This window comes from Spea bombifrons, chromosome 2 (assembly GCF_027358695.1).
Source record: "Spea bombifrons isolate aSpeBom1 chromosome 2, aSpeBom1.2.pri, whole genome shotgun sequence".
Classification (NCBI taxonomy): domain Eukaryota; kingdom Metazoa; phylum Chordata; class Amphibia; order Anura; family Pelobatidae; genus Spea; species Spea bombifrons.
The window spans coordinates 47,631,379-47,652,062 of record NC_071088.1 but is presented as its reverse complement, the minus strand read 5'-3'; the positions used below and the strand labels follow the sequence as shown (position 1 = coordinate 47,652,062).

General features: G+C 37.9%; 1 protein-coding gene across 2 annotated transcripts in view; it reads right to left on the bottom strand.

Annotated features, from left to right (window-relative positions):
- Positions 1-266: 266 nt before the first annotated feature.
- The window catches only part of CACNA1S (calcium voltage-gated channel subunit alpha1 S), a 61,229-nt gene continuing 40,811 nt past the window's right edge, over positions 267-20,684 (bottom strand). Inside the window, exons 22-43 of one of the 2 annotated variants that reach the window (XM_053457797.1) lie at positions 20,424-20,511; positions 20,203-20,310; positions 18,158-18,210; positions 17,817-17,963; positions 15,862-16,063; positions 14,942-15,100; positions 14,170-14,280; positions 12,144-12,227; positions 9,794-9,853; positions 5,552-5,704; positions 5,406-5,471; positions 4,860-4,951; positions 3,630-3,789; positions 3,386-3,513; positions 2,663-2,759; positions 2,434-2,536; positions 2,246-2,347; positions 2,001-2,125; positions 1,664-1,792; positions 1,008-1,210; positions 777-867; positions 267-506 (exon numbers count right to left, since the gene is read on the bottom strand). In XM_053457797.1, coding sequence (XP_053313772.1) covers positions 444-506; positions 777-867; positions 1,008-1,210; positions 1,664-1,792; positions 2,001-2,125; positions 2,246-2,347; positions 2,434-2,536; positions 2,663-2,759; positions 3,386-3,513; positions 3,630-3,789; positions 4,860-4,951; positions 5,406-5,471; positions 5,552-5,704; positions 9,794-9,853; positions 12,144-12,227; positions 14,170-14,280; positions 14,942-15,100; positions 15,862-16,063; positions 17,817-17,963; positions 18,158-18,210; positions 20,203-20,310; positions 20,424-20,511 — 2,524 coding nt within the window. In that variant the 3' untranslated portion in view covers positions 267-443. The remainder of the gene's footprint in view (positions 507-776; positions 868-1,007; positions 1,211-1,663; positions 1,793-2,000; positions 2,126-2,245; positions 2,348-2,433; positions 2,537-2,662; positions 2,760-3,385; positions 3,514-3,629; positions 3,790-4,859; positions 4,952-5,405; positions 5,472-5,551; positions 5,705-9,793; positions 9,854-12,143; positions 12,228-14,169; positions 14,281-14,941; positions 15,101-15,861; positions 16,064-17,816; positions 17,964-18,157; positions 18,211-20,202; positions 20,311-20,423; positions 20,512-20,684) is intronic. The other variant, XM_053457798.1, reaches the window with a different exon arrangement.

Sequence of the window (20,684 nt, the reverse complement as noted above, 5' to 3'; positions counted from 1 at the left end):
AAAAAGATATTGTAACAGGATGAGGCTAAAATACATACAAATGAGTACATACAAAAGCAAAAGAAGCTAAAGGGTCAAAATGCAAAACAAACAAGGAGCTTAAAAAGGGGGAGAATAGTTTGAGTAAAAATGACATTATAAACAGTGGGTTCAAAAAAAATATTCCTGGATCAAAAAAAACCTAATTTGTGTACAAGACAAATGTGGATCATAATGATAAGATGGTTATATACACATGTATAAAAAATGTACACAGGAGAATTAAAGAGGATCAATAAAGACGTAAAACATAATTTATTCTGAGTTTAACAAGGTGATGTTAACATACTTTATAACAATTCCACTGCTGGCATGGTCAATAATACATTCATAGCAGTGAATTATATCAAAGATGATAGATGCTGTATCTCAGCCTTGTTGCCTGAACAACCATCTCTTCCGGGTCATTGCATGAAGGATAAGATCTCTTTCCTGTTGCCCATCCTGTTGGAGTGGTGGGTAATATCCTGAGGAGAACAAGAATGTACTCTGAGTGCTTTTTTTAACTCACATCTTAAACATACAAACACTTCACAGCCCAACCCACTTGTTTGGAAAATGCCCATATAATGAAATCACAGCACTTTTATGTTCCACATCAATTATCCCCAGCCCTCCAGCAGGTGAATGATGGTTATATTTGGAAAATAAACAACTGGAAATTGCTCTTCGCTGCTCCAATTGCTCCAAAAGAGATCACTCCAATACAAGCGTTGTAATACACCCTACTTTATTACCTCATGACTGGTCTCACTATTAGCATCCCAGTGTTCTTCATTTTGCAGTGCTCTGGCTGAATCTGGTGTAGTGAACCTGTTTACTTGTACCCTAAAAAGTAATAAATAATAATAAAAAAACAACAACAAGATTTATATGTTAAAGTGCAGAATACTCAGACTAAGCTCCAAATAAATTGTCTCCTATTGTCACCCTTTCACAAAAACACATCTAAAGTAATAATCACCCACCCTGATACTGTACTGTTGTTGGTGTTGCGATTCCTCCTAGGGGGAGCAAAGAAGACAGGCTCTGGCAAAAACACAGGGGACTCAAGATCCTCGCTCCCAGCTTCAGAGAACCGAAGAGGGCGCTGACTGGCGACAGTTGTGTGCAAAGGGCTTGCAGGTTCTGTGTGAAAGCTGTCCTCTTGACCAAACAGGCCACCTGTCCTCTGCAATGCAGCATCACATAGAAAGGAAACTGTTAGAACTTTGAATAAAACTGTCTGATACTGCTCTTTACTTTTTGTAACATCCATGTGTTATTTTACTCGGTTTCCAAAGCTTAATTTCCTTTAGCAATTATTGTCGAGGTAGATATTCCATTTAGATTAATGTTGCTTTTTCTGTCATAAGTATTGATTATGTAAAGGTATATCAGTTTTCTGCATTTTTGTAATTTAAGATCCTGCTGTTTTGCTGTTGCCTTGATACTGTCTTATGCTTTCTGTCAAGTAATTACATTTCTTTTTGGTGTATCATTATGGTGTAAAGCTAAGCTTTATCACTGTTCCTTCATATATTTATTTGACAGTAAAGTAGCTCACCAACTTGTTTGTTTCCCAAAACCATAAATATATTGCAAGAGGCTTATGATGAAATGAGGCACTTCTGCTGCTCCTTACCCTATATATACCCTCCTCTATAGCCGCCTCAACCATCGCTCTCTCAAGTTCCTCTTCAGCTGTCAGATCACCAGAAATAGCACGGTGAAGATCAGCTTCTCCTTCCTCTTCCACAGTTCGCAGACCTGCCTGTAATGGGACATGTCAAGAGTTACCATTGTTAGTAGTAGACTGAATTTGAGATGGGGTTTGCCAACCAAAATCACCTGAATGGTGAAAATATGCATTGTGAGCCAATCACTGGTTAGCAACCGATTATGGAATATACAAATTATTCCTCCCAGACATGTTGATAGAAAAGTAGGGGCAAGTGTGGTAAACTGGTAAACTAAATCACCTGTATCTCTGCATTACTTCTCTTGGGTCTATATCCATAATATTCTTCTTGACGCTTTTTAAACTTGCGGAAATGCTCTTGAATCAGGAAGATGGCGTAAAACTTCCCAACTGTGACCTCATCATCTTGGTTAGATTTAAATGAAAAATATGAAAACATTATAGGAGGCATAATAAAAGTGGAAATAATAAAAGATTACTCATATAATACATTGCCACAAGACATTGCCTTATGGTTATTCTTACCTCCTATTGGTGGAATCACCTGATCCAGCAACTTCATGCTGGTTCTTTTCCAAATCTTCTTAATAATCATTCTCAGCTCTTCATTACTCTGTTCAAAGTTTCCTGGGTGATTAGAGTGCCCATGATTAGCACAACAGGACAGAGAGGAAAAGGAAAAGATTGCATAAGCCAAAAAACATATTGCTTACCTTCAGTCTTGATCTTTAAAGCTGTCCTCACCAGTGAAAATAAAGTAGCGTTAAACGTGACTGTGCCATCACTGTTTAGAGGCATGTTCATACTAACCAACCTCTGCAAATCAATGATAAGCATTAAAGAAGAAAATGGGAAAATCAGTATTCCCAAAACAGATCATGCCTTTCTGTTACCCTCCATCCCAACCTAAATCCGAACCCAATCCAAGTGTCTCTCCCTTACTTTACAAGCCACTTTGTGCGGGCAGAATTTCCCAAAACCCAGTGGTGGTTGAATTCGTCGTAGAAGAGTGACAACGTCTAAATGTTTGATCCGTCCCCTGTAAAAAAAACAAAGGATAACAAACGTATTATTACAACCCTTAGGGAGCTGATATCATGCTATGATACTTTTTAAAATAATTTAAAAAAATATATATTTTATTTATCTTTTCAGACAGGAGGCACATGTACGAGAGATGAACATGTATATAAAAATCGAAATAAAAAACAGGTTACGATTACATTACACAGAATTGTCAAAATGTTACATTACAATAAAATTCTAGACACAAGCGTAGCACTAGCATATGCTGATTTTAAAACAATTTTTAAAGTGTTGCATGCAACCAGCCCATGAAGCTTATCAGGCTGCTTGCACCATGCAACACAAATTGATTTAAGCGTAAGTGTGCAGGGTCATGTAGCATCGGGTGGCCCGTTTTCCCCTGCGCAAGCTTCTTTTCAGACAGCCCATTAAGCAGCACTTTAAGAGATCATCTTGAGGGCCTCCACCGTCTTGCAGGGAGCCCCAGAACGTTTTGTTATGCCACTAAAACCTGTATGGTTTCATGGCAGTTAACATGTAGGCAAAGGGATGTACTGTGATGCATTCGCCTCGTGGCTATCTATTTGCAATTTAGACTTCAACTATAAGAGGTCCAAGAGGATTTAAACTGCCACTTACTTTGCCTCAGGGTCATACTCAGCCCAGATCCTCTTAAATTCATCTAAATGATGTGGCCCCAGAATGGACCAATCACGGGTCAGGTAGTCAAAATTATCCATGATCACAGCTACAAAGAGGTTAATGATCTGTGGGGAAACAGCATACATTTAGCAATGCACAAGTTTTAGAGCTCATTTTGGATTGAAGATACCTGGAAAGTGTACATATAATACAATTTAAGCGCCAGAGTATTTAATCTTACCAAGAAAGCGCAAAGCATGTAGAAGCTGATGAAGTAGACATATGCAAAACCGGTCCCACATGTGTACTCCTCACCAGGCAGATATTCAGACTCTGGGTCACACAGCTTTCCGTATGAACATGCTAGAAGTATTTCCTGCCAAGCTTCTCCTGTTGCACACCTGATCAGCAAGGGGAAAAGAAACAATTGTGAATCATCTGGATTATTGGTCCCACTTAATTGTTCACTCAAAGAGGAAGTAGATTTGCCTGCACTGTGAGGTTGTATTGACAGTGTAGGTATTGCTTTCTGATAACAACATTTTAATCAGTATTACAGGAAGGCAAATTTCTCATATATATCAACCTACTATGACCTATTTACTTGCATAAAAGGGGCTGTAGGCAAGGGCTTCTTTAGGAGGTGAATATAACCCTTACAAAAAAAATACTGAAGTTTTTCTGAAGTAATACTGCAGTTTTTTGGACATGAAAAAACTGCAATACTGCACTTTTACTGCAGTATTACTACACATTTACTGCAGTTTTACTGCATTTGTACTTCACTATACTGCAGTTGTACTGCAGTTATTTTTGTACGGAAGTACAAATGCAATAAAGCTACAGTACTTTGAAGTACAACTGTAGGTTTGCAATATAAAAAAAGTGCAGTAAATGTGCAGTAATACTGCAGTAAAAGTGCAGTATTGCAGTTTTTTCATGTCCAAAAAACTGCAGTATTACTTCAGAAAAAACTGCAGTAATTTTTCATAAGGGAAGATTTATTTAATTAAATATTTTATACACTTAAGTTGTATCGACAGTGTAGACATTGGTTACTGATTTATTTTGAGGTTATGAGGTGTTGATTATTTCTAGCGGTTGCACATTATCCAGTTGCACAGAACTAAATAAGAGTTGGAGGAAAACCCCATAACACTGTAACTAGCCTAACCCCTAACAATGTATATTGTTGGCATTTTGCAGACATTCAGTGTGGCATTTTTACTATAACCTTATTTTGCCATGTGTTCTGCTACAACCCTTCAGCTCTTGACTTAAGGGTTGTCTCGCTATGATACAGAATGTCATTGTGCAGATTTCAAATATGTTCCTTTAATATTTCGACTATCATACTGAAAAAAACACAAGGCACTGTCCAATGTATCACTCCTTAATACTGTTCAGAACATGCAAGTACACAAATTCCAAAGCTTGTAAAGTTTAGTTTGATGCTGTATATACACGCTACCTGAACAATAAAAGTACAGCCTGAGGGAACGTCTGAAAATTGTTGTTCCGATTGATTTGGGTTCCATCTACCATTGCAATTTTCCCAAACACCTGAAAAAATACAACAGACACTAAATGACATGCAGCTTCCATAAAGCGTGGTCTGCATCAGCACCAATTAGTTTTTTTTTTCCTACAGCTATTTCTATGTAGAAAATCCCCAAGTAAATTAGGTAGAGCGCTAAACCCCAAAACAGTTACATCTATAAATGTACCTGCAGACAGCATTCACAAATATGCAGATCTGGTCACGTATTAGAAACATATTAATGCACAAATATTCATGTAAATCCCATTACTCACACTATCGATGCAACTGCAAAACAATGTTGCCAGCTTCATAAAATACCAGACAACAGGCCCAAACTGTTTTTACATCTACTAAAACAATACTAATGTATATATAAAAAAGTTATATAGTCAGAGTCAGCTTTCCCGTCACATAAATTCATGCCACATGTAAAACAAACCGCAATATTATCTTTCTCCTCTCCCTTACACCTACCTGCATTCCAATTACTGCGTAGATAAAGAATAACATTACAATGAGGAGTGCAACATATGGAAGAGCCTGAAAAACAAAATATGGGTCAAAAACAAGGGGAAAGAGTATATTTGAGAATATCTGGTATATGTTTGATGGAGTACTACCTGAAAGGATTTAATGAAGGTCCAGAGGAGGGTCCTAACTCCCTCTCCACGGCTAAGTAACTTGACCAGACGCATAACCCGAAACAGCCGAAAAAATGTGATAGAGATCCGAGAAGAGTCTTCGGCGCCTGGGGTGGCAGGTATACCAGGAGTCTGGAAAGTAAAGTAGGATGAGAACTGAATAGAACATCTATGACTAGCAACACCAATATATCTGGCACCACTAAGATTGCAAAGGGAATGATATGAGGTGTTTTATTATTATTATTGTACACACTGAAATGGATGAACCTCTACTAAGGCCAAAATAACTGCAAAGTAAAGCTTGAAGGACTTGTTGGAGAGCTTCACAAAACTGAATAAAAGAGAAGGTACAATGTACTCATGTTTTAATCTTTTATAACTGTAGTTGTTAATTATATAATCCTAAGTAAATTAAAGTGGTTAAATGACAACTTCCAAATCATGCAAATGTAGAAGACTGTTAAGCTTCGTCCCAAGAAGATTATTAAAGGCTTAAACTTTGTATCAAATTAAGGTAGAAAGTATTGCTCATCAGATATGGCAGGAGCAACACAAATTAACACAGAGCTAGATTGCTAGTAAAACGTGAATATTACAGTTTACAGTTTAACACCTAGTGCTACTTAAATACACTAAGAAACACTTATAAATCGGGGGTGCAAATAAGATAAATCAGTGAAATGGTCCACAGGATAAGGATGCAACTTTCCCACAGTTCCTCCATCAGATTGAAAGTGATAATAATTTTCAGTTAAAACATTCTAGACTGGTGCACATGCACAAATGGACCAAAAATGAAATTAAAACATTTTCCTGAATCATTTTTGGTCTTGAATGGACAATTAATTTGGTTTCCTGCCCTATTGGACAAAATTTGAGGGCTTTTACTCTAATTCACTCTCTCCCAATGTCTCCATGTCTTTACCAACTGCTTCCATCTCCCCATCTCCATTTCTGCTGCTTCAGTCCTTGTCTTGACTCTTATCCCTTTGTATGCTTTCTCCGGTCTTCTTCCTTGATCCGCTTCTCCCAGCTATCTGCTGGGTTATTCAGGCCTCCTGGAGAGATTCTGCAAAATGGTGAAGCCTACTCATACTCTCCCAATTGGAGCAATGGGTGGAGGTTGTCCCAGTGGGGCACACCACTCTTTTCCATAAATACTCCAAGAGACCAGAATAATGCAGATGGATCCGTATTTCTCTTTCACCGCAAATCTTTCTGCATTATTCTGGCCTCTTAGAGTATTTTCACAAAAGGGCAGAAACACAGCATGCACCAAAGGGAAAGACTCTTCCCCATTCATTAAATTGGGGGTGAGGTTGTCCAGGTGGTCTGCGCTATGGCTCTGCCATGTTGCGGAAGCCCTCCGGGAGGCCAGGTTAATTGAGTGGATATTAGCGACAGGCGGACCAAGAAAGAAAACAGAATACAAAAGACGAGAAGGGGCAAAACAAGAAGCCGAGCTGCAGAAAGGAGACAAGAACATGGAAGCAATTGTCAGAGAAGGTAGGGAGACATTGAGAGAGAGTGTGAGTAAGAGTGAGCTGGTAAAAAAACTCAGAGAAAATTCTCTCTGTTGAGGGCCCTACTGTTGAGGGCCCTACAATGTTTTGTGAGAACTACACAAGGTTAAACTATATTATATTTTGTTTAAATATTTACCATAGACCTGCCAACCATTTATGGTTGTGTGTGCTGTAGTAGTGTCTGCATATTAAATGATAGCCTATGGAATGTAGGTAAAATAAAAATGTCCCTACTTGTCAACAATGAGAAAATGACGGATATGTGCTCCACAAAAAATCCAAATGTAATTTACTAATGCATTTTGCCACTTGGCAGCTACATCTCAACAGTTGCCTTGTAGCATACAGATTACACCCTTCTGTTACGTAGACAATTTTAATTAGTATTAACCAAGCGTGTTGGGAAAGACACATCCTAAGGTGGCTATAAAGCCAAAATTCAGGATTAGGAAATATATACTAAAGAATCGTATGGCATTGAGAAAGCTCAGAAGACATTGAAGATGCATGACCTGGTAGAAAATGTATATTTCGGTATTACATCTAGCATTTCTCAAGACTGAATATCCAAAAAAGCTGGGCAAGCCAGAAGCAAATTTACAATAATAATGTTAAAACAAATTTTCTTGAATACACTACTGATGATTTACTATAGTATCTGCTTCATCCTCCACCCATGCCAACTCTTTCTTACTCAATCTCTCCTGTTTCTCTGACAGATGATGGTTGGCCCAGGGGGCAGTGGGAAAATTGCCCCCTGGTCTAGTCCAGAATTCCTCAAAGACGGTCATGTAAAGGTGCAACAATGATCCGCTTTAATGCACATGATAGGTAGATGGCTCAATTTCAATTGGAGTTGTTTTCTTCCCCTGATTGGAGACTTCAATGAGCTAATCAGTTGCAAGAATGGTCAGGCCATGAAGGAAGAGGGCAGATGAAGCGCCAATCTCAGGTGGTTGAAGAATGCAGAATAAAGTACTCACACGCTACTTTAATATGTGTTATTCTTTACTGTACTTTACTTTTCTGCTCTCTATCTTCTTTTGTAAACTTTTTAAGTGCTGTTCGCTTTACACAAAGCATTAACATATGATGCTAAACAAATTACCTTATCATATCTGTTTTTTCATTATTTACTACAAAGGTTAAATGACATGAAAACCCAGAAAGTTTTAAAATCGTTTTCAGTTTTTATTGCAACAACCTACTGTATCTGTGTCTTTTTTGTCATACATGGCAAAAAAAAACTGAAATCCACACGATTACAGAATTATTTCTGGGAAATGTTTGGCCTTTCAACAATACTAGTAGTCATGTTTTTAATGCTGCGATAAAATTCAGTTGGTGTAACAGCATCTTCAAACCACTCGTTTGACCACCCACTGTCATACCAGGGAACTTCTAAGTGTCGGTTATGTGGGACTCTCCATCTTTTGAGTCCCATCTAACTTCGTACAGTGGCAAGGTTGGCCAAAGAGAGCCATTAGTGAGAGGGAACTGGGTGGGGAGAAGAGGAAAGTGCGTGCGTAATACGTGGAGTGTAGTAGAGTGGGGAGAAGTTGAGTGACCAAATGGCCACATGTTGCTTCTTTTGATGTAGAAAGAAGAAACTGACCTGGAGACCTGAGAAGGTGTCTCCAGGTATGCCCTTTGTCCAGTCCATCTTTTCATTTATTTTTTGCTCTGACCTAATTTATACTATATTCTAGTGTCCCTGACACCTGTTTGGGCTGATGTCATTACACTTTCACCTTCATTTCTGATTTATTAAAGTGCCCAGATAAGGGCACAATAAATTAAATGCAATTAAAGTAACTTTGATAGAAACGCCTTTAACAGGAATAAACATTTAATACAATCTAAAAAGTTGTGTACTAACTTAAACTAAGATGTAACTCACTACCTGGATTGATTAAAAAAATGACATTCAAATTATTGATGACATATTTTTATATTATTGCACCCAGGAATCCTGACAGGAAAAAATAGGATATCTGTGCAGTGGGCGAGCAGTAGGCAACTACAACCAAAATGTGATATAACAATGCGAGAAACTGTATTTGAATTACATTAGATGATACACTGACATCAAACATTTTATTAAAATAATTATTGATTATTTTAAAAAGAAAAAATGTTTAAGAATTGCAGAAACCAGACCAGAATTCTTGCAGTCTCTTATTCAGTCAAAAACTGCCCAACTAGACAATGGATGCGATCAAAGTTGTATCCATTCTGTGTGACTAAGAAGTACACTACTATGGGCAGCTGTGTTAAATATGTTGAACAACAGGAATATGAACAAACCAGGAAAAGACATTAAAAGAGAAAAAACTAAGTAATACAGATAGAAAGTTGTCAACGCAGTTACAGGACGTCAAAACCTGGAGGTACTAGAGAACAAATACAAAGGAAACAAAGAAGGAAAGATGACATAGACGTAGACGTGAAACTATCACAAAAAATACCGAGAAACATGAATACCAGGGAAACTAGACCAGACAAAAAAAAGACAGTAAGGTAAAGAAGAAAAGGGTCTTAAGACTTGGGGTCTATAGTTAACCCTTTTCATCGCAAGAGCCCCCATATTAGCCTACTGGCCCCGAATGAGATGTCAGGGCACAATGCACACAACAGAAAGACAAGTGTTGATAGACCGTTCCCACAGCAAGCGCATGCAGCTGATATTTACAACGCTGGGCTTGCAACCACCACTGAGACAGAACAGCCCACCGCTGGGAGCAAGGACAGTCTGTGAATAGAAAAACACAGCAAAGCTTAACCCACTGAGGTATGTAGACAAAGGTAGGAAGAGAAGAGCTTGTAAGGGAAGAAATAAAGAAAGTACATTAGAAAAAGAAACAAAAAAAATATAGCAAGCTGGCTGAAACAATAGCTGCTGGTCAGTAGAGAAAAAACATAACCACAAGAGGAAGAGGTGAACATGCAACTGCTGGAGGGAAGAAGAAACCGGGCATAAGAGAGGCAAAGTTGATCCAAGGTAGGAACTGTCGGTACCTGGCATTGGAACACACACATAAAAACAAAACATACAACCTTAGTCCTAACCCTTTAAGGACACAGTTACAGTTTACACTATTGTACTCTTGAGGACACAAGGGTTTTCAGCATTTTTGCATGTCTTAATTTAATTTTCCACTTTCTCACACACACCATATATTGTGGGTTTTTTTTTCAGGAAAACCAGAGTTATGTTTGAAACCATTCTCATTTCTATATTCTGTCAGTATTGCAGTGGATGGCTTCAATAGAATATATTTAAATATAGAACAATATCTTAATTTGCATTCAACGTCATTTCCTAGATATAGCCAAGCCCCACATACATAGATATGTCATAGTTTTAAGATGTTAAGATTTGGAAATTCCATCTATTAGGCCCTTATCTCATTTGAGGTGGCATGTTGTTCCCGTATTTTAACTTAACTCAAGAAAACTATATATTTTTGGAAACAAAAACCTTAAAATTTGCATTCAGCAACATCGCCCAACTTTATAAATGTTTCACATGCATAGGATTGGCATGGTTATGGGACATTACGCAATCTAAATTCAAACTTTAATTCACAATTTTGCTTTTCAAACTTTTCAAATTTTTACTATTCAATTTACTGTGTGTATGTCTCATTTGAGGCAGTGTGGCAGTTTCACATTTTAATTTAACCCAAGGAAACTATATATTTGTGAAAACTGGACAACCTAGTGTATTTTTCTAGTAGCATATAGGCATCTTCCAAAGTTGTGGGTAACAAAATTTGCATTTTTGGAAATAAAACTGTAATTTCATCAACTTTTTGACTGTATATGTGTACATACAAAATAAATCTTACAATTTGCATTCGGTAACATCCTCCGTTTAGAAATGCCCCACAGACATAGGACTGCAATGCTTATATGGGACATTATGGAGTCTAAATTGATTTGAAGCTTGGGATTTTTATCAGAGATTTATGCACACACTTTGTGGGAGATGATTTAAAATGTAAGCAAATTTGATTTGGGAATAATTAACAAAGACTGTTATTCTGATGATCTTCCTTGGACAAGCACTTGCCGCCTATGTTCACCCACCCACTAAATAATCATAATAATAAAAAAATCTCCCACTTCTCAAAAAACCCACAGTGCTTGACTTACTAAACTAACCTACTTTTATTGTTTTTTAAGCTCTGGACAAAAAAGACTATTCCTAACTAACTAACCAAATTATCTTCATACATCAAATTCAATTAATTACATAAAATCCCCCACTTACTATGAGTAGACAAACAAAACTTACTTATTTACTCACCCAGCAACAAGACTAATATCTCCTAATCTACCCACTCGCCTTACAAGCTACAGAAACCCTACAATTTCCACATAGTAACCCTAACCATAACATTTCTTGCTAAATAACCCTAACTTTAACCCCAATGAATAAAATAATTAATTACATTTTTAAAAGAAAAAAAAATCCTTAAAACTAAAAAAATAATGCTTAAAGATCAAATATCAGTAGTGGAAATGCATAAATAAATACATAAACAAATAAAAAGTAAAAAAAAAAAGTGCTATGTGTGCTTTTTTATAAAAACTATAATTTTCACTGGAGTGATGGAGACAAAAGCAAGAGTGAATGCAAGGCTCCTGCTTCTGGGTGAAGCACGAAAAAGAAATATGTTTTGGACAAAATACTTATGCAGCTCAATTTTTGCAAATGTCATGCTCGGAAAAACACTGGATGGCCTGAAGCTGGGCCAGCATTAGCCGTGTAGCTGGAAGATCACAGCGGCGTTACTTTTATGTCCTAGGTCCTCGGCGGTAAGGCACTGCAGGAGGTAATAGTACTGTTTTAACTTACAGTTGGCGTGCCAATCTATTAGTTTACCGTTTATTTTACCCATTGAAAACGTTAGTTTGTGATGACCTTTTATCCTGTCAACAATAGACCTATTAAAGAATAAGACTAAATGTGTTAGACATGCTTATACAGTTTGCAGTAGTATTTGGAAAGAAATTTTATGAGCACTGTAGCTTACATCAATCTCACTTAGGATGACATCTATTATACTGCCAATTACGATCAGGAAATCAAAGACATTCCAGGGATCTCCAAAGTAGCCCTATAAACAAAAAAAAATAACAACACTATTTAGATTAGCGAAACATAATTTACATAGTAAAAAACTGTACCTAATAAGGAGGTTCAGATTACAGAATTATTTTCACATTTTAGGCTCATGGGCCAGATGTAGCTTTTCGCCATGGGCATCCACTCATACAGACTAGAGGCGGCACTTTACTCTCCAATGGACATTTTCCCAATTAACATGTAGGATACTGTAGTTGAAAATGCTAAGAATGTTAAAAGTGGCATTTATAACGAGGGAAGTATAGGAAATTAGGTGGCATGAAACAAAAGAAGTGGCAAGGCCTTTTCCCCACCTCTAGCTAAATGCCCTGCATGAAATGCATTCAGCCAAGTGCATCAACAAGTGAGGTACACACCTTCGTTCAGATCCTGCACTGGCTCTGCTGAACACTGTCTGCAGGGGTCTGCTTAGAGCAGGGGCGTCCAACCTGTGGCCCTCCAGCTGCTACAGGACTACATCTCCCATCCTCCTCAGCCAGCCCCTTAGCTGAAAGAGCATTATGGGAGATGTAGACCTGCAGCAGCTGGAGGGCCGCAGGTTGGACGCCCCTGGCTTAGAGCTTAATGCACATTTGTGTAGACTTCCTCCCGATTGGCTGCTTAAGCTGTCAATCAGTGACAGGACATACTTCCATTGAGTTCAAAGGAAGTACTTAAGCTGTCAATCAGTGGTTAGAGATTTCAAAACACGGAGAATCAAAGAAGATTTTGCAGCATGGCCAGGGGCGTAATTAGAAACCCCAACTTCACCAAGTAACATGTTCAAAGTGCCATCTTTGCCCTCAAGCAGTTTATCAGTGCCATTTTATCCCCCATGCCATCCTAATCCCAGTTTGTCAGTGCCCCTAAACAGGTTATATGTGCTATCTGTGTCCTCAAACAGCTGGTCGGTGCCATCATTGCCCCAAACACCTGGTCTGTGCTTTCTTTGCCCTCCCTCCAACATATAGTCTGGCACACATATGTAACTACACTTGCATTAATTTGCACATGCTAACACACATACACAGGCTTACACATACTAAGGCCCGGACTGGCCATCGGGGCACACCGGGCATTTTCCCGGTGGGCCGGGCGGCCCAGGGCCGGATTGACGTAGGGTCTGATGGAGCTGCAGCTCCAGGCCCCTACCTTAAAATAGGCTCAGTCAGGACCGGACTGACTGGGCCTATGCGGCCGCATTAACGCAGGGCATAAGGGGCACCTGCCCCTTAAGCCCGCAGCAACTGCGACCGGGTCCGCCACTCTAGGGGGCTGGGCAGTCCCCACCAGGGCCGGCCTAAGGGGTGCGTGGCAGCACAGAGCTTAAATTAAAATGTTAATGATTTGTGTGAATGAGTGAGTAAGTGTTTGTGTCTATCATGAATGTTTAAGTGATTTGGGGAAATGCAAAGATGGTACATGAAGGGTGGGCTTTAACAATAAATAAATAAAAATGGGCTGCTCAGTCTTAAATGCCCGGGCCTATTGTTTGTCCCAGTCCGGGCCTGCACATACTCCTAACACACAAGCACCCTCTCACACCATTTACATATACACACTAATGCACATACACAAACATGACACATACACATCCATGCTAACAAACACTTACACACTCATGCTAACATCTCACACCACTTACACATACATGCTCATACACACTTACATGTACACACTTACATCTTACATCTATGACAGCACACAAACGCTTACACGTTCATGCTTGGACATACAAACGCTTTCACCCACAAAGTATTTAAGATGCCAGAGACACTGAACTGTCCTGTTAAAGATTTTAATGGCATTCCCCCTAGCTTATACATTCTGATGTGGACTAGTAGACAAAGCTTTGATGATGTGTTCAGGTGATATCCAGGTCCGTAGTTTCATACACATGGATTTTCCATTTTATATTGAGCATCGTAACCTACCTTGGCTTTGAAAGCTGCCAACTTAAGGACCATTTCTACAGTGAAGATGCCAGTAAAGGCCACATTTAGGATATCTGAGATGTGGCTAAACTCAGGTGTTTGCCCATAGTGCTGAAAAATAAATTATAAAAAGTGTCAAGGCTTGTAATAGGTTGTGTTTTGAAGATTGTGAAGAAAACTGACAAGGGCTATAGAAATCAGCAAACCGGATGTTGTAAAAATGTTGCTCTACTTATCTAATGCAAATAATAAAGTCTTTGAAAAAAATGTTATACCTGTATTGCCATTTTCCCACATTTTCCCTTCATGCTTTGTAAATGAGTGTGCAACATGCTAATAATATACTATAGAAAAAAACTATGCAGCCACGTACTACAGAATATTTGTGAACATTATTTTCAACAGCAGCACACCTTTGGCCAGGCACTTTACTTTACAGAGAGGGTGGTAGATAAATGACTCCCATCACAAGTGGCAGAGGCCAATACAATGAGGGAATTTAAATATGCATCGCATAGGCATAAAGTAATCCTGAATCTAAGACAAGAACAAGGACTGATTAAGGTCTCTACATAAGAAAAAATTGACAAACTAGTTAGGCTGAACACTTCTTATCTGTCTGCAAGTTCTATGTTTCTAGTAACTGACTGATAAGGCATTTAACATACCATTATAAATGAAATCCTCTGCAATGCATGCAATATGCTATGTGAACTGTCTTATGTAATGATATCCTAGTGCCATGCGCATTTTGTAGAACTTTGGCTCCTACCTGCATTCCAAGGCTGATTGTGTTCAACATGATAAGGGCAAACATTAGGTATTCGAAGTACGAGGAGGTAACAAGGTACCAGACCTTATACTGATATGGATTCTTTGGGATGTACCGTCGTAAGGGACGGGCCTTTAGAGCATACTGCACACATTGCCTCTGGAATGAAAAAGTGAGAAAAGCAGATGGCAAAGTGATGTTAAAAGCAAAATCAATTTCTTACATCATTTACGGGTAATAATACTTTTTACTGATGGTCACATATATAAGTAACAGTGGTTTCATTCAAAATGTCGAAAGGTCTTTAACTATTCCCAAGCCCTATATTTTATAATTGTCACCATTAAATAAACCTACATAAGGGTGATTACATATTAAAATAAGCAATATCCATGTATTGGAATCCCACTTTATGTGTATACCATGGAGCCAGCTACCTTAACTCCCCACTAATTTAGAAAACCTCAACTGAACCATACAGAGATAAAAATATCTGCTTCTCTGAATAACTAAATATCCAAAACAAAACCCTGAATACAAATCAAAAAGCCCAAGCTATAGAATGTTTTAAGAAGCAAATCTGTTTATTATAAATGCTATAATAACAACAATGCCCCTTAAGCATGGGTGACTGGACCGACAAGAAAGGGCACTTGCCACAAAGAGGCCCACTGGAGCAGAAGCAGGGGAAGGATATTTTGCCCCCCCCCCTGGAAAATATCCTGCGGACGCCCGTGCCCTTAATGGTTGCTATATTGAAGCCTCGTCACAATGTAGCTACGGCGAGACCCTAATAAGTAATGTAAAACTTTGAAAAGTTGTCAGGTATGATAAGGAATATTTCACAATGCAATGATTTTGGCTCTACTGCTAAAAATCAATAAATAATAAAACTGCTCATAAAAGATTATGCAACATACCTGGTTCTTGTCTAACTCACAGTTTTTATACTCCTGTTCACCCTGCTCCTGGAAGGTTACGATGACAAAGCCAACAAAGATGTTCATCATGAAGAATGCAATAAGGATAATGTACACTATAAAGAAGACTGCAATCTCAATGCGATAATTGTAGATGGGCCCCATATCCACCGAGTGTGAGTCTATAGCTCTGTAAAGCAACCTGTTGAAACATAGATTTGGATATATTAATGGCACCAACAACCATGTCGCGTTCAAAGTCACTTAAATCCCCTTCCCCATTCTGATGCTCGGTTTGAACTGCAGAAAGTTGTCTTGACCACATCTACATGCCTAAATACCGAATAAATTGGCCAGTGAGATATCACAAGAATCAAAACACTGTGAAAAATTGAGAGGAGATCAAATTATGGGTGACAAACTTGATCCCAAGCCTTGTATTATTTTTTCTAAAGCACAGAGTTTAAAAATGTATCCTGGCCTCTACTGTATTTTTTTTTTACTTAGAATAGGGACAAACAATGTATTTATAAAGTATATTCATTGAACACATTAATCATAAAAAAGGTGCATATGAAAACCCAGTTCTTTATATCACTGTGGCCCATGACATCATACAATGGGTTGGGACCAAAAATGATTTGCTAAGCAGTCTGCAAAACAATGAAAATTATTCTTTAGAGGTTAATGTGCAAAATAATTATTTTTATAGCAGTCCTAATAACCCTTTAATGTTCAAAAATGTGTTCTAAGCTGTATTGCAACAGTGCAAAAACATTTATAGGTCAAAATATGCAAATATCTTTGGCATGTCATAAAGTAGGACTGCCATGAGAACCACATGGAAATATACAGATCAACTGAATATCACTTGCAAGTTGCAAACCATGCATTGTGTGTGTATAGATCAAATGAATATCACATACAAACTCTGCATTGTGTGTGTAGATTAAATGAGAACCACATGGAAACATAGAGATCAACTGTGTAACACATGCAAACCTTACATTGTGTATATAGATCTAATGAGACCCACACGGAAACAGAGATCAACTGAATATTGCGTGCCCTTACACATGCCTGCCCATACACACACACACTGCCCTTTTTCATACTTGCCAATCTACATACATACACTGTCCTTACACATACCTGCCCATACATACACATATATACTGCCTGTATAAACACATTCCCATACACACATAGAAACACATTGGCGCTTGCCCATACAAACAAACATACTGGCTCACATGTACAGTAAGCCATTCTCCCCATGATCTTGCCCCCTTTTTCTTCTCATTATCTACCCTCCTTTCCTCCACCCCTGGTTCATCCTGAAGTGTTTACATAAGCTATTTATTTAATTATTACAGTTGTGCTTATTAAGATGTGCTTATACCATGCAAAGAGCCATTTTTACTTTTTCTTAGAATATGTATGTTTCTTGTCCTTTCCCAGTAATTTACCCCTAAGGCAAAATTTATGAGGGTGGGGAGAGAAGCAACAGGACCTGAACACAGCAAAATTATGAAATAGTCCCTTATGTTTAAACCAAATATATGTTAAACAAATTAAACTAACTGAAAAAAACACAAATTGCAGATTGCCTATGGAAGCTGGTGATTAAAATTGGATGAGATCTAGTGCTTTCAGGTTAGAATGACCATGGGCTCCTGTATGGCACCCGGTGATTCCAGTTGGTTGCCCATACTAGTACCAACCAGGGTTTAGCCTTAACCTGCTTTGTTTCTGAGATCAGATGAGCTTGACCTAGGGCCATTCTAACATGAAAGCACCCAATCTTATCCAATCTCAGAAGCAAAGCAGGTGAAGGTCTGGTCAGTATCAGCAATTGTAGACAACATTAACACAATAACTATGTTATGATGAATCTGTAACATTACCAATTCCCCACACACAAAAATATATAATATCTGAAATGCTTTACGTACTGTGGCCATCCCTCAAAGGTTGAAATGGTGAAAAGAGACATCATGCCAGAGAGGACATTATCAAAATGGAATTCACTGTGAAGCCACTCTCTTTTTTGAAGTTGAAGCTGTGTGGGATCTCCGTCCCTTGCTACAATAAAATAACCACTAGAAGAGAAAGAGAAATATGAGAGCATGGAAGAGGGTTGAGCCAAAGTAAAGTCGGGGCTCAGCAGCGTGTCAATAAGAACGCCAGAAGCATAGACTGAATTGAAGGGTAAGGCTGAAACACATCTATCACAGTTTAGTGAATCAGTCAAGGAGAATTAAATGTGATGGGGACAACAACAAACGGAACATACTTGCACTCATTATGTGTCATCTTGGTGGTATCAGTGCAGCTGTAGAATTTTCCCTGAAATAAAACATTAAACCGGGTAAGACACAAACACTTATATCGGAATATAAATAAAAATAGGTGTTTATGTAACACCTCTTTTTTTTTAGCCATGCTGCTATATGTTTGTTCTGTCATCATACCCCTTTTTAGGTTTAGTATAGCCACACAAATTATATTTGTGTTATTATAATTCATTTTTTAAGGATAGGTATTGCTTTATTTTACGTTTATACTACTTTTATATGTATATTCCTTCATTTAGTATGAGTAATATGTTAAATATTTGCAAATTACATTTTTCTAATATAAATCTTACTGATGAAAAAACAAGCAACATCAATCATGTAGAATATCATCCCACATGTACAGCTTTTTTAATTGTATAAAGATGTTAACATTATAAAATACTCCCTTACATAATACATTCTTTTTTGTTGCTTTTGAACTTTTGGTAAAGTTGGTAGGGAAGGGTTTTTTTAACTTTATATTTTTAGTGGGAGGATACAAGATGTTTTGACGCCTATGTTTACATTTTTTACCTTTTTTCATTTTTATTTTTTACTTTCTAAACATTTTGAACGTAGATCCTTTCAGGGTCTTTATAGATATCACAGATCTTCTCTTGTCACCAGTTACCCCTTACGATATCATGGTGACACCACTGGGGTGCATTTTTTTACTATTTAAAAAATTGATGACCCATCTTTTCCCTTTGATCTCCTCAGCAGCTGAGCACATGCCTGAACAGATATTTGGGCACTTAAGTCCAGCCTGCACTTGCACCATTACACTATTACACTTATACTTCTGTCAGCATTGTAAGCTTTATTGAGCAGGGCCCTCCTTACCTCTTGTTTTTTGATTTGTTATTTGATATATACTACTTGTTATGTCTGACCTTAGTTACCCATTGTACAATGCTGCGGAATATGATGGTGCTATATAAAACAATAAATAATAATAATAATATTATGGAGCCAGCAATTTTGGCTCTTGCTGACAGGGAGACTCCGGGAAAGGAAAACATGTCGATGCACTAAGCTAGTCTCAGGCTCAAATAATACAAATGTATAACATGAGGCCTACCAAACAGTGAGAGCATGCTGCAAATACAGTGTGTTGGCTGTACAATGTATACAAAAAACAAAAACTGTCTGCGCTTCTCACCCTAATAAAGTTGGCAACAAATACATAAACATAATATAAATGAGAGGTTTATATTTATCATTTAGAGAGGTTTATATTTAGCATTTATATTATGTTTATATATTTGTTGCCAAATTTATTAGGGTGAGAAGCTCAGACAGTTTTTGTTTTTTTGTGACAGGGAGACTCCAATGTACTTGTGGGTAAAAGTCCTATACTATTACATCCCAGTTGTCATGTACCATACAATTCTTAGGACATAATAATAGGAGATTTGCTTGTTTATAAGAGTCTTCGTTTCACTTTACTGCATCCAAGTTGGAGCATATTAGTCTCCCACCTCTTTTGGTCTCTACTGAAATCACCAAGCATTCATATGTACACTTCTTGCACATACTCACTAGCACCTGTATTTGAATTCGCCAAAGCTTCGGCCACTCTCAGTGTTCAGATAGCTTACATGTAATTGGCTGCAGCCACTCCCTTGATTTGAGTGGGAGCTCAGCTCCCATTGACTAGAATGGGAGTTTTACTGAGCATGATTCAGAGGTATTCTGCCGAACTCTCAAATGCCAAATAACCTAAATAGAAAATGCTTCCATCGATTTGCAGTAAAATACACTGGAGTCCATCCATAATGGACTGTAATATGCATTTACCAGGAAACAGGGCTACAGTGATCCTTTAAAGTATCAAATTAAAACAAGTTTTCAAATGCATTATGTCATCTGTTTTAAAACAATTGTTGTTTTTGCATAATTTAATATTTTCAAGCGGTAGAATATCAGTCATACATATGCAGTATTTAACATTTTATTCATTGGAGTTTCTTTTGCTTGATGCCTAAACCAATATATTTACCTTAAAGAGCTGAACTCCAATACAGGAGAACATAAACTGAAGGAGTGTGGTGACCAGGACAATATTTCCAATGGTTTTTATGGCCACAAAAACACACTGAACCACGTGCTGGATAAAAAAAAAACAAGAAAAAGAAAAAAATTAAAAAAATTGCTAAGGCTGCGAATGTCTCAGATTGTGAGGTAAAATGCAAGATGGAATAGAAAGTTTCCTCCCATTACCTTCAAACCTTTTGCTCGATTTATGGCTCTGAGAGGACGTAATACCCTGAGAACCCTCAAAATCTTCACCACAGAAATGGCATTGGACCTGTGAAACAAAAATATTAGAAGGGTAAATAAGTGAATACAAATAATGTGTGAGTATTAGAAACATGAAGAATAAGTATTAGACATGTAACTTTTTTGAAAGTAGTATATAAAGTGTACACAAATATACCAAAAAATTCATAACCTGCGAGAACATTAAACATGTTGCTCCAG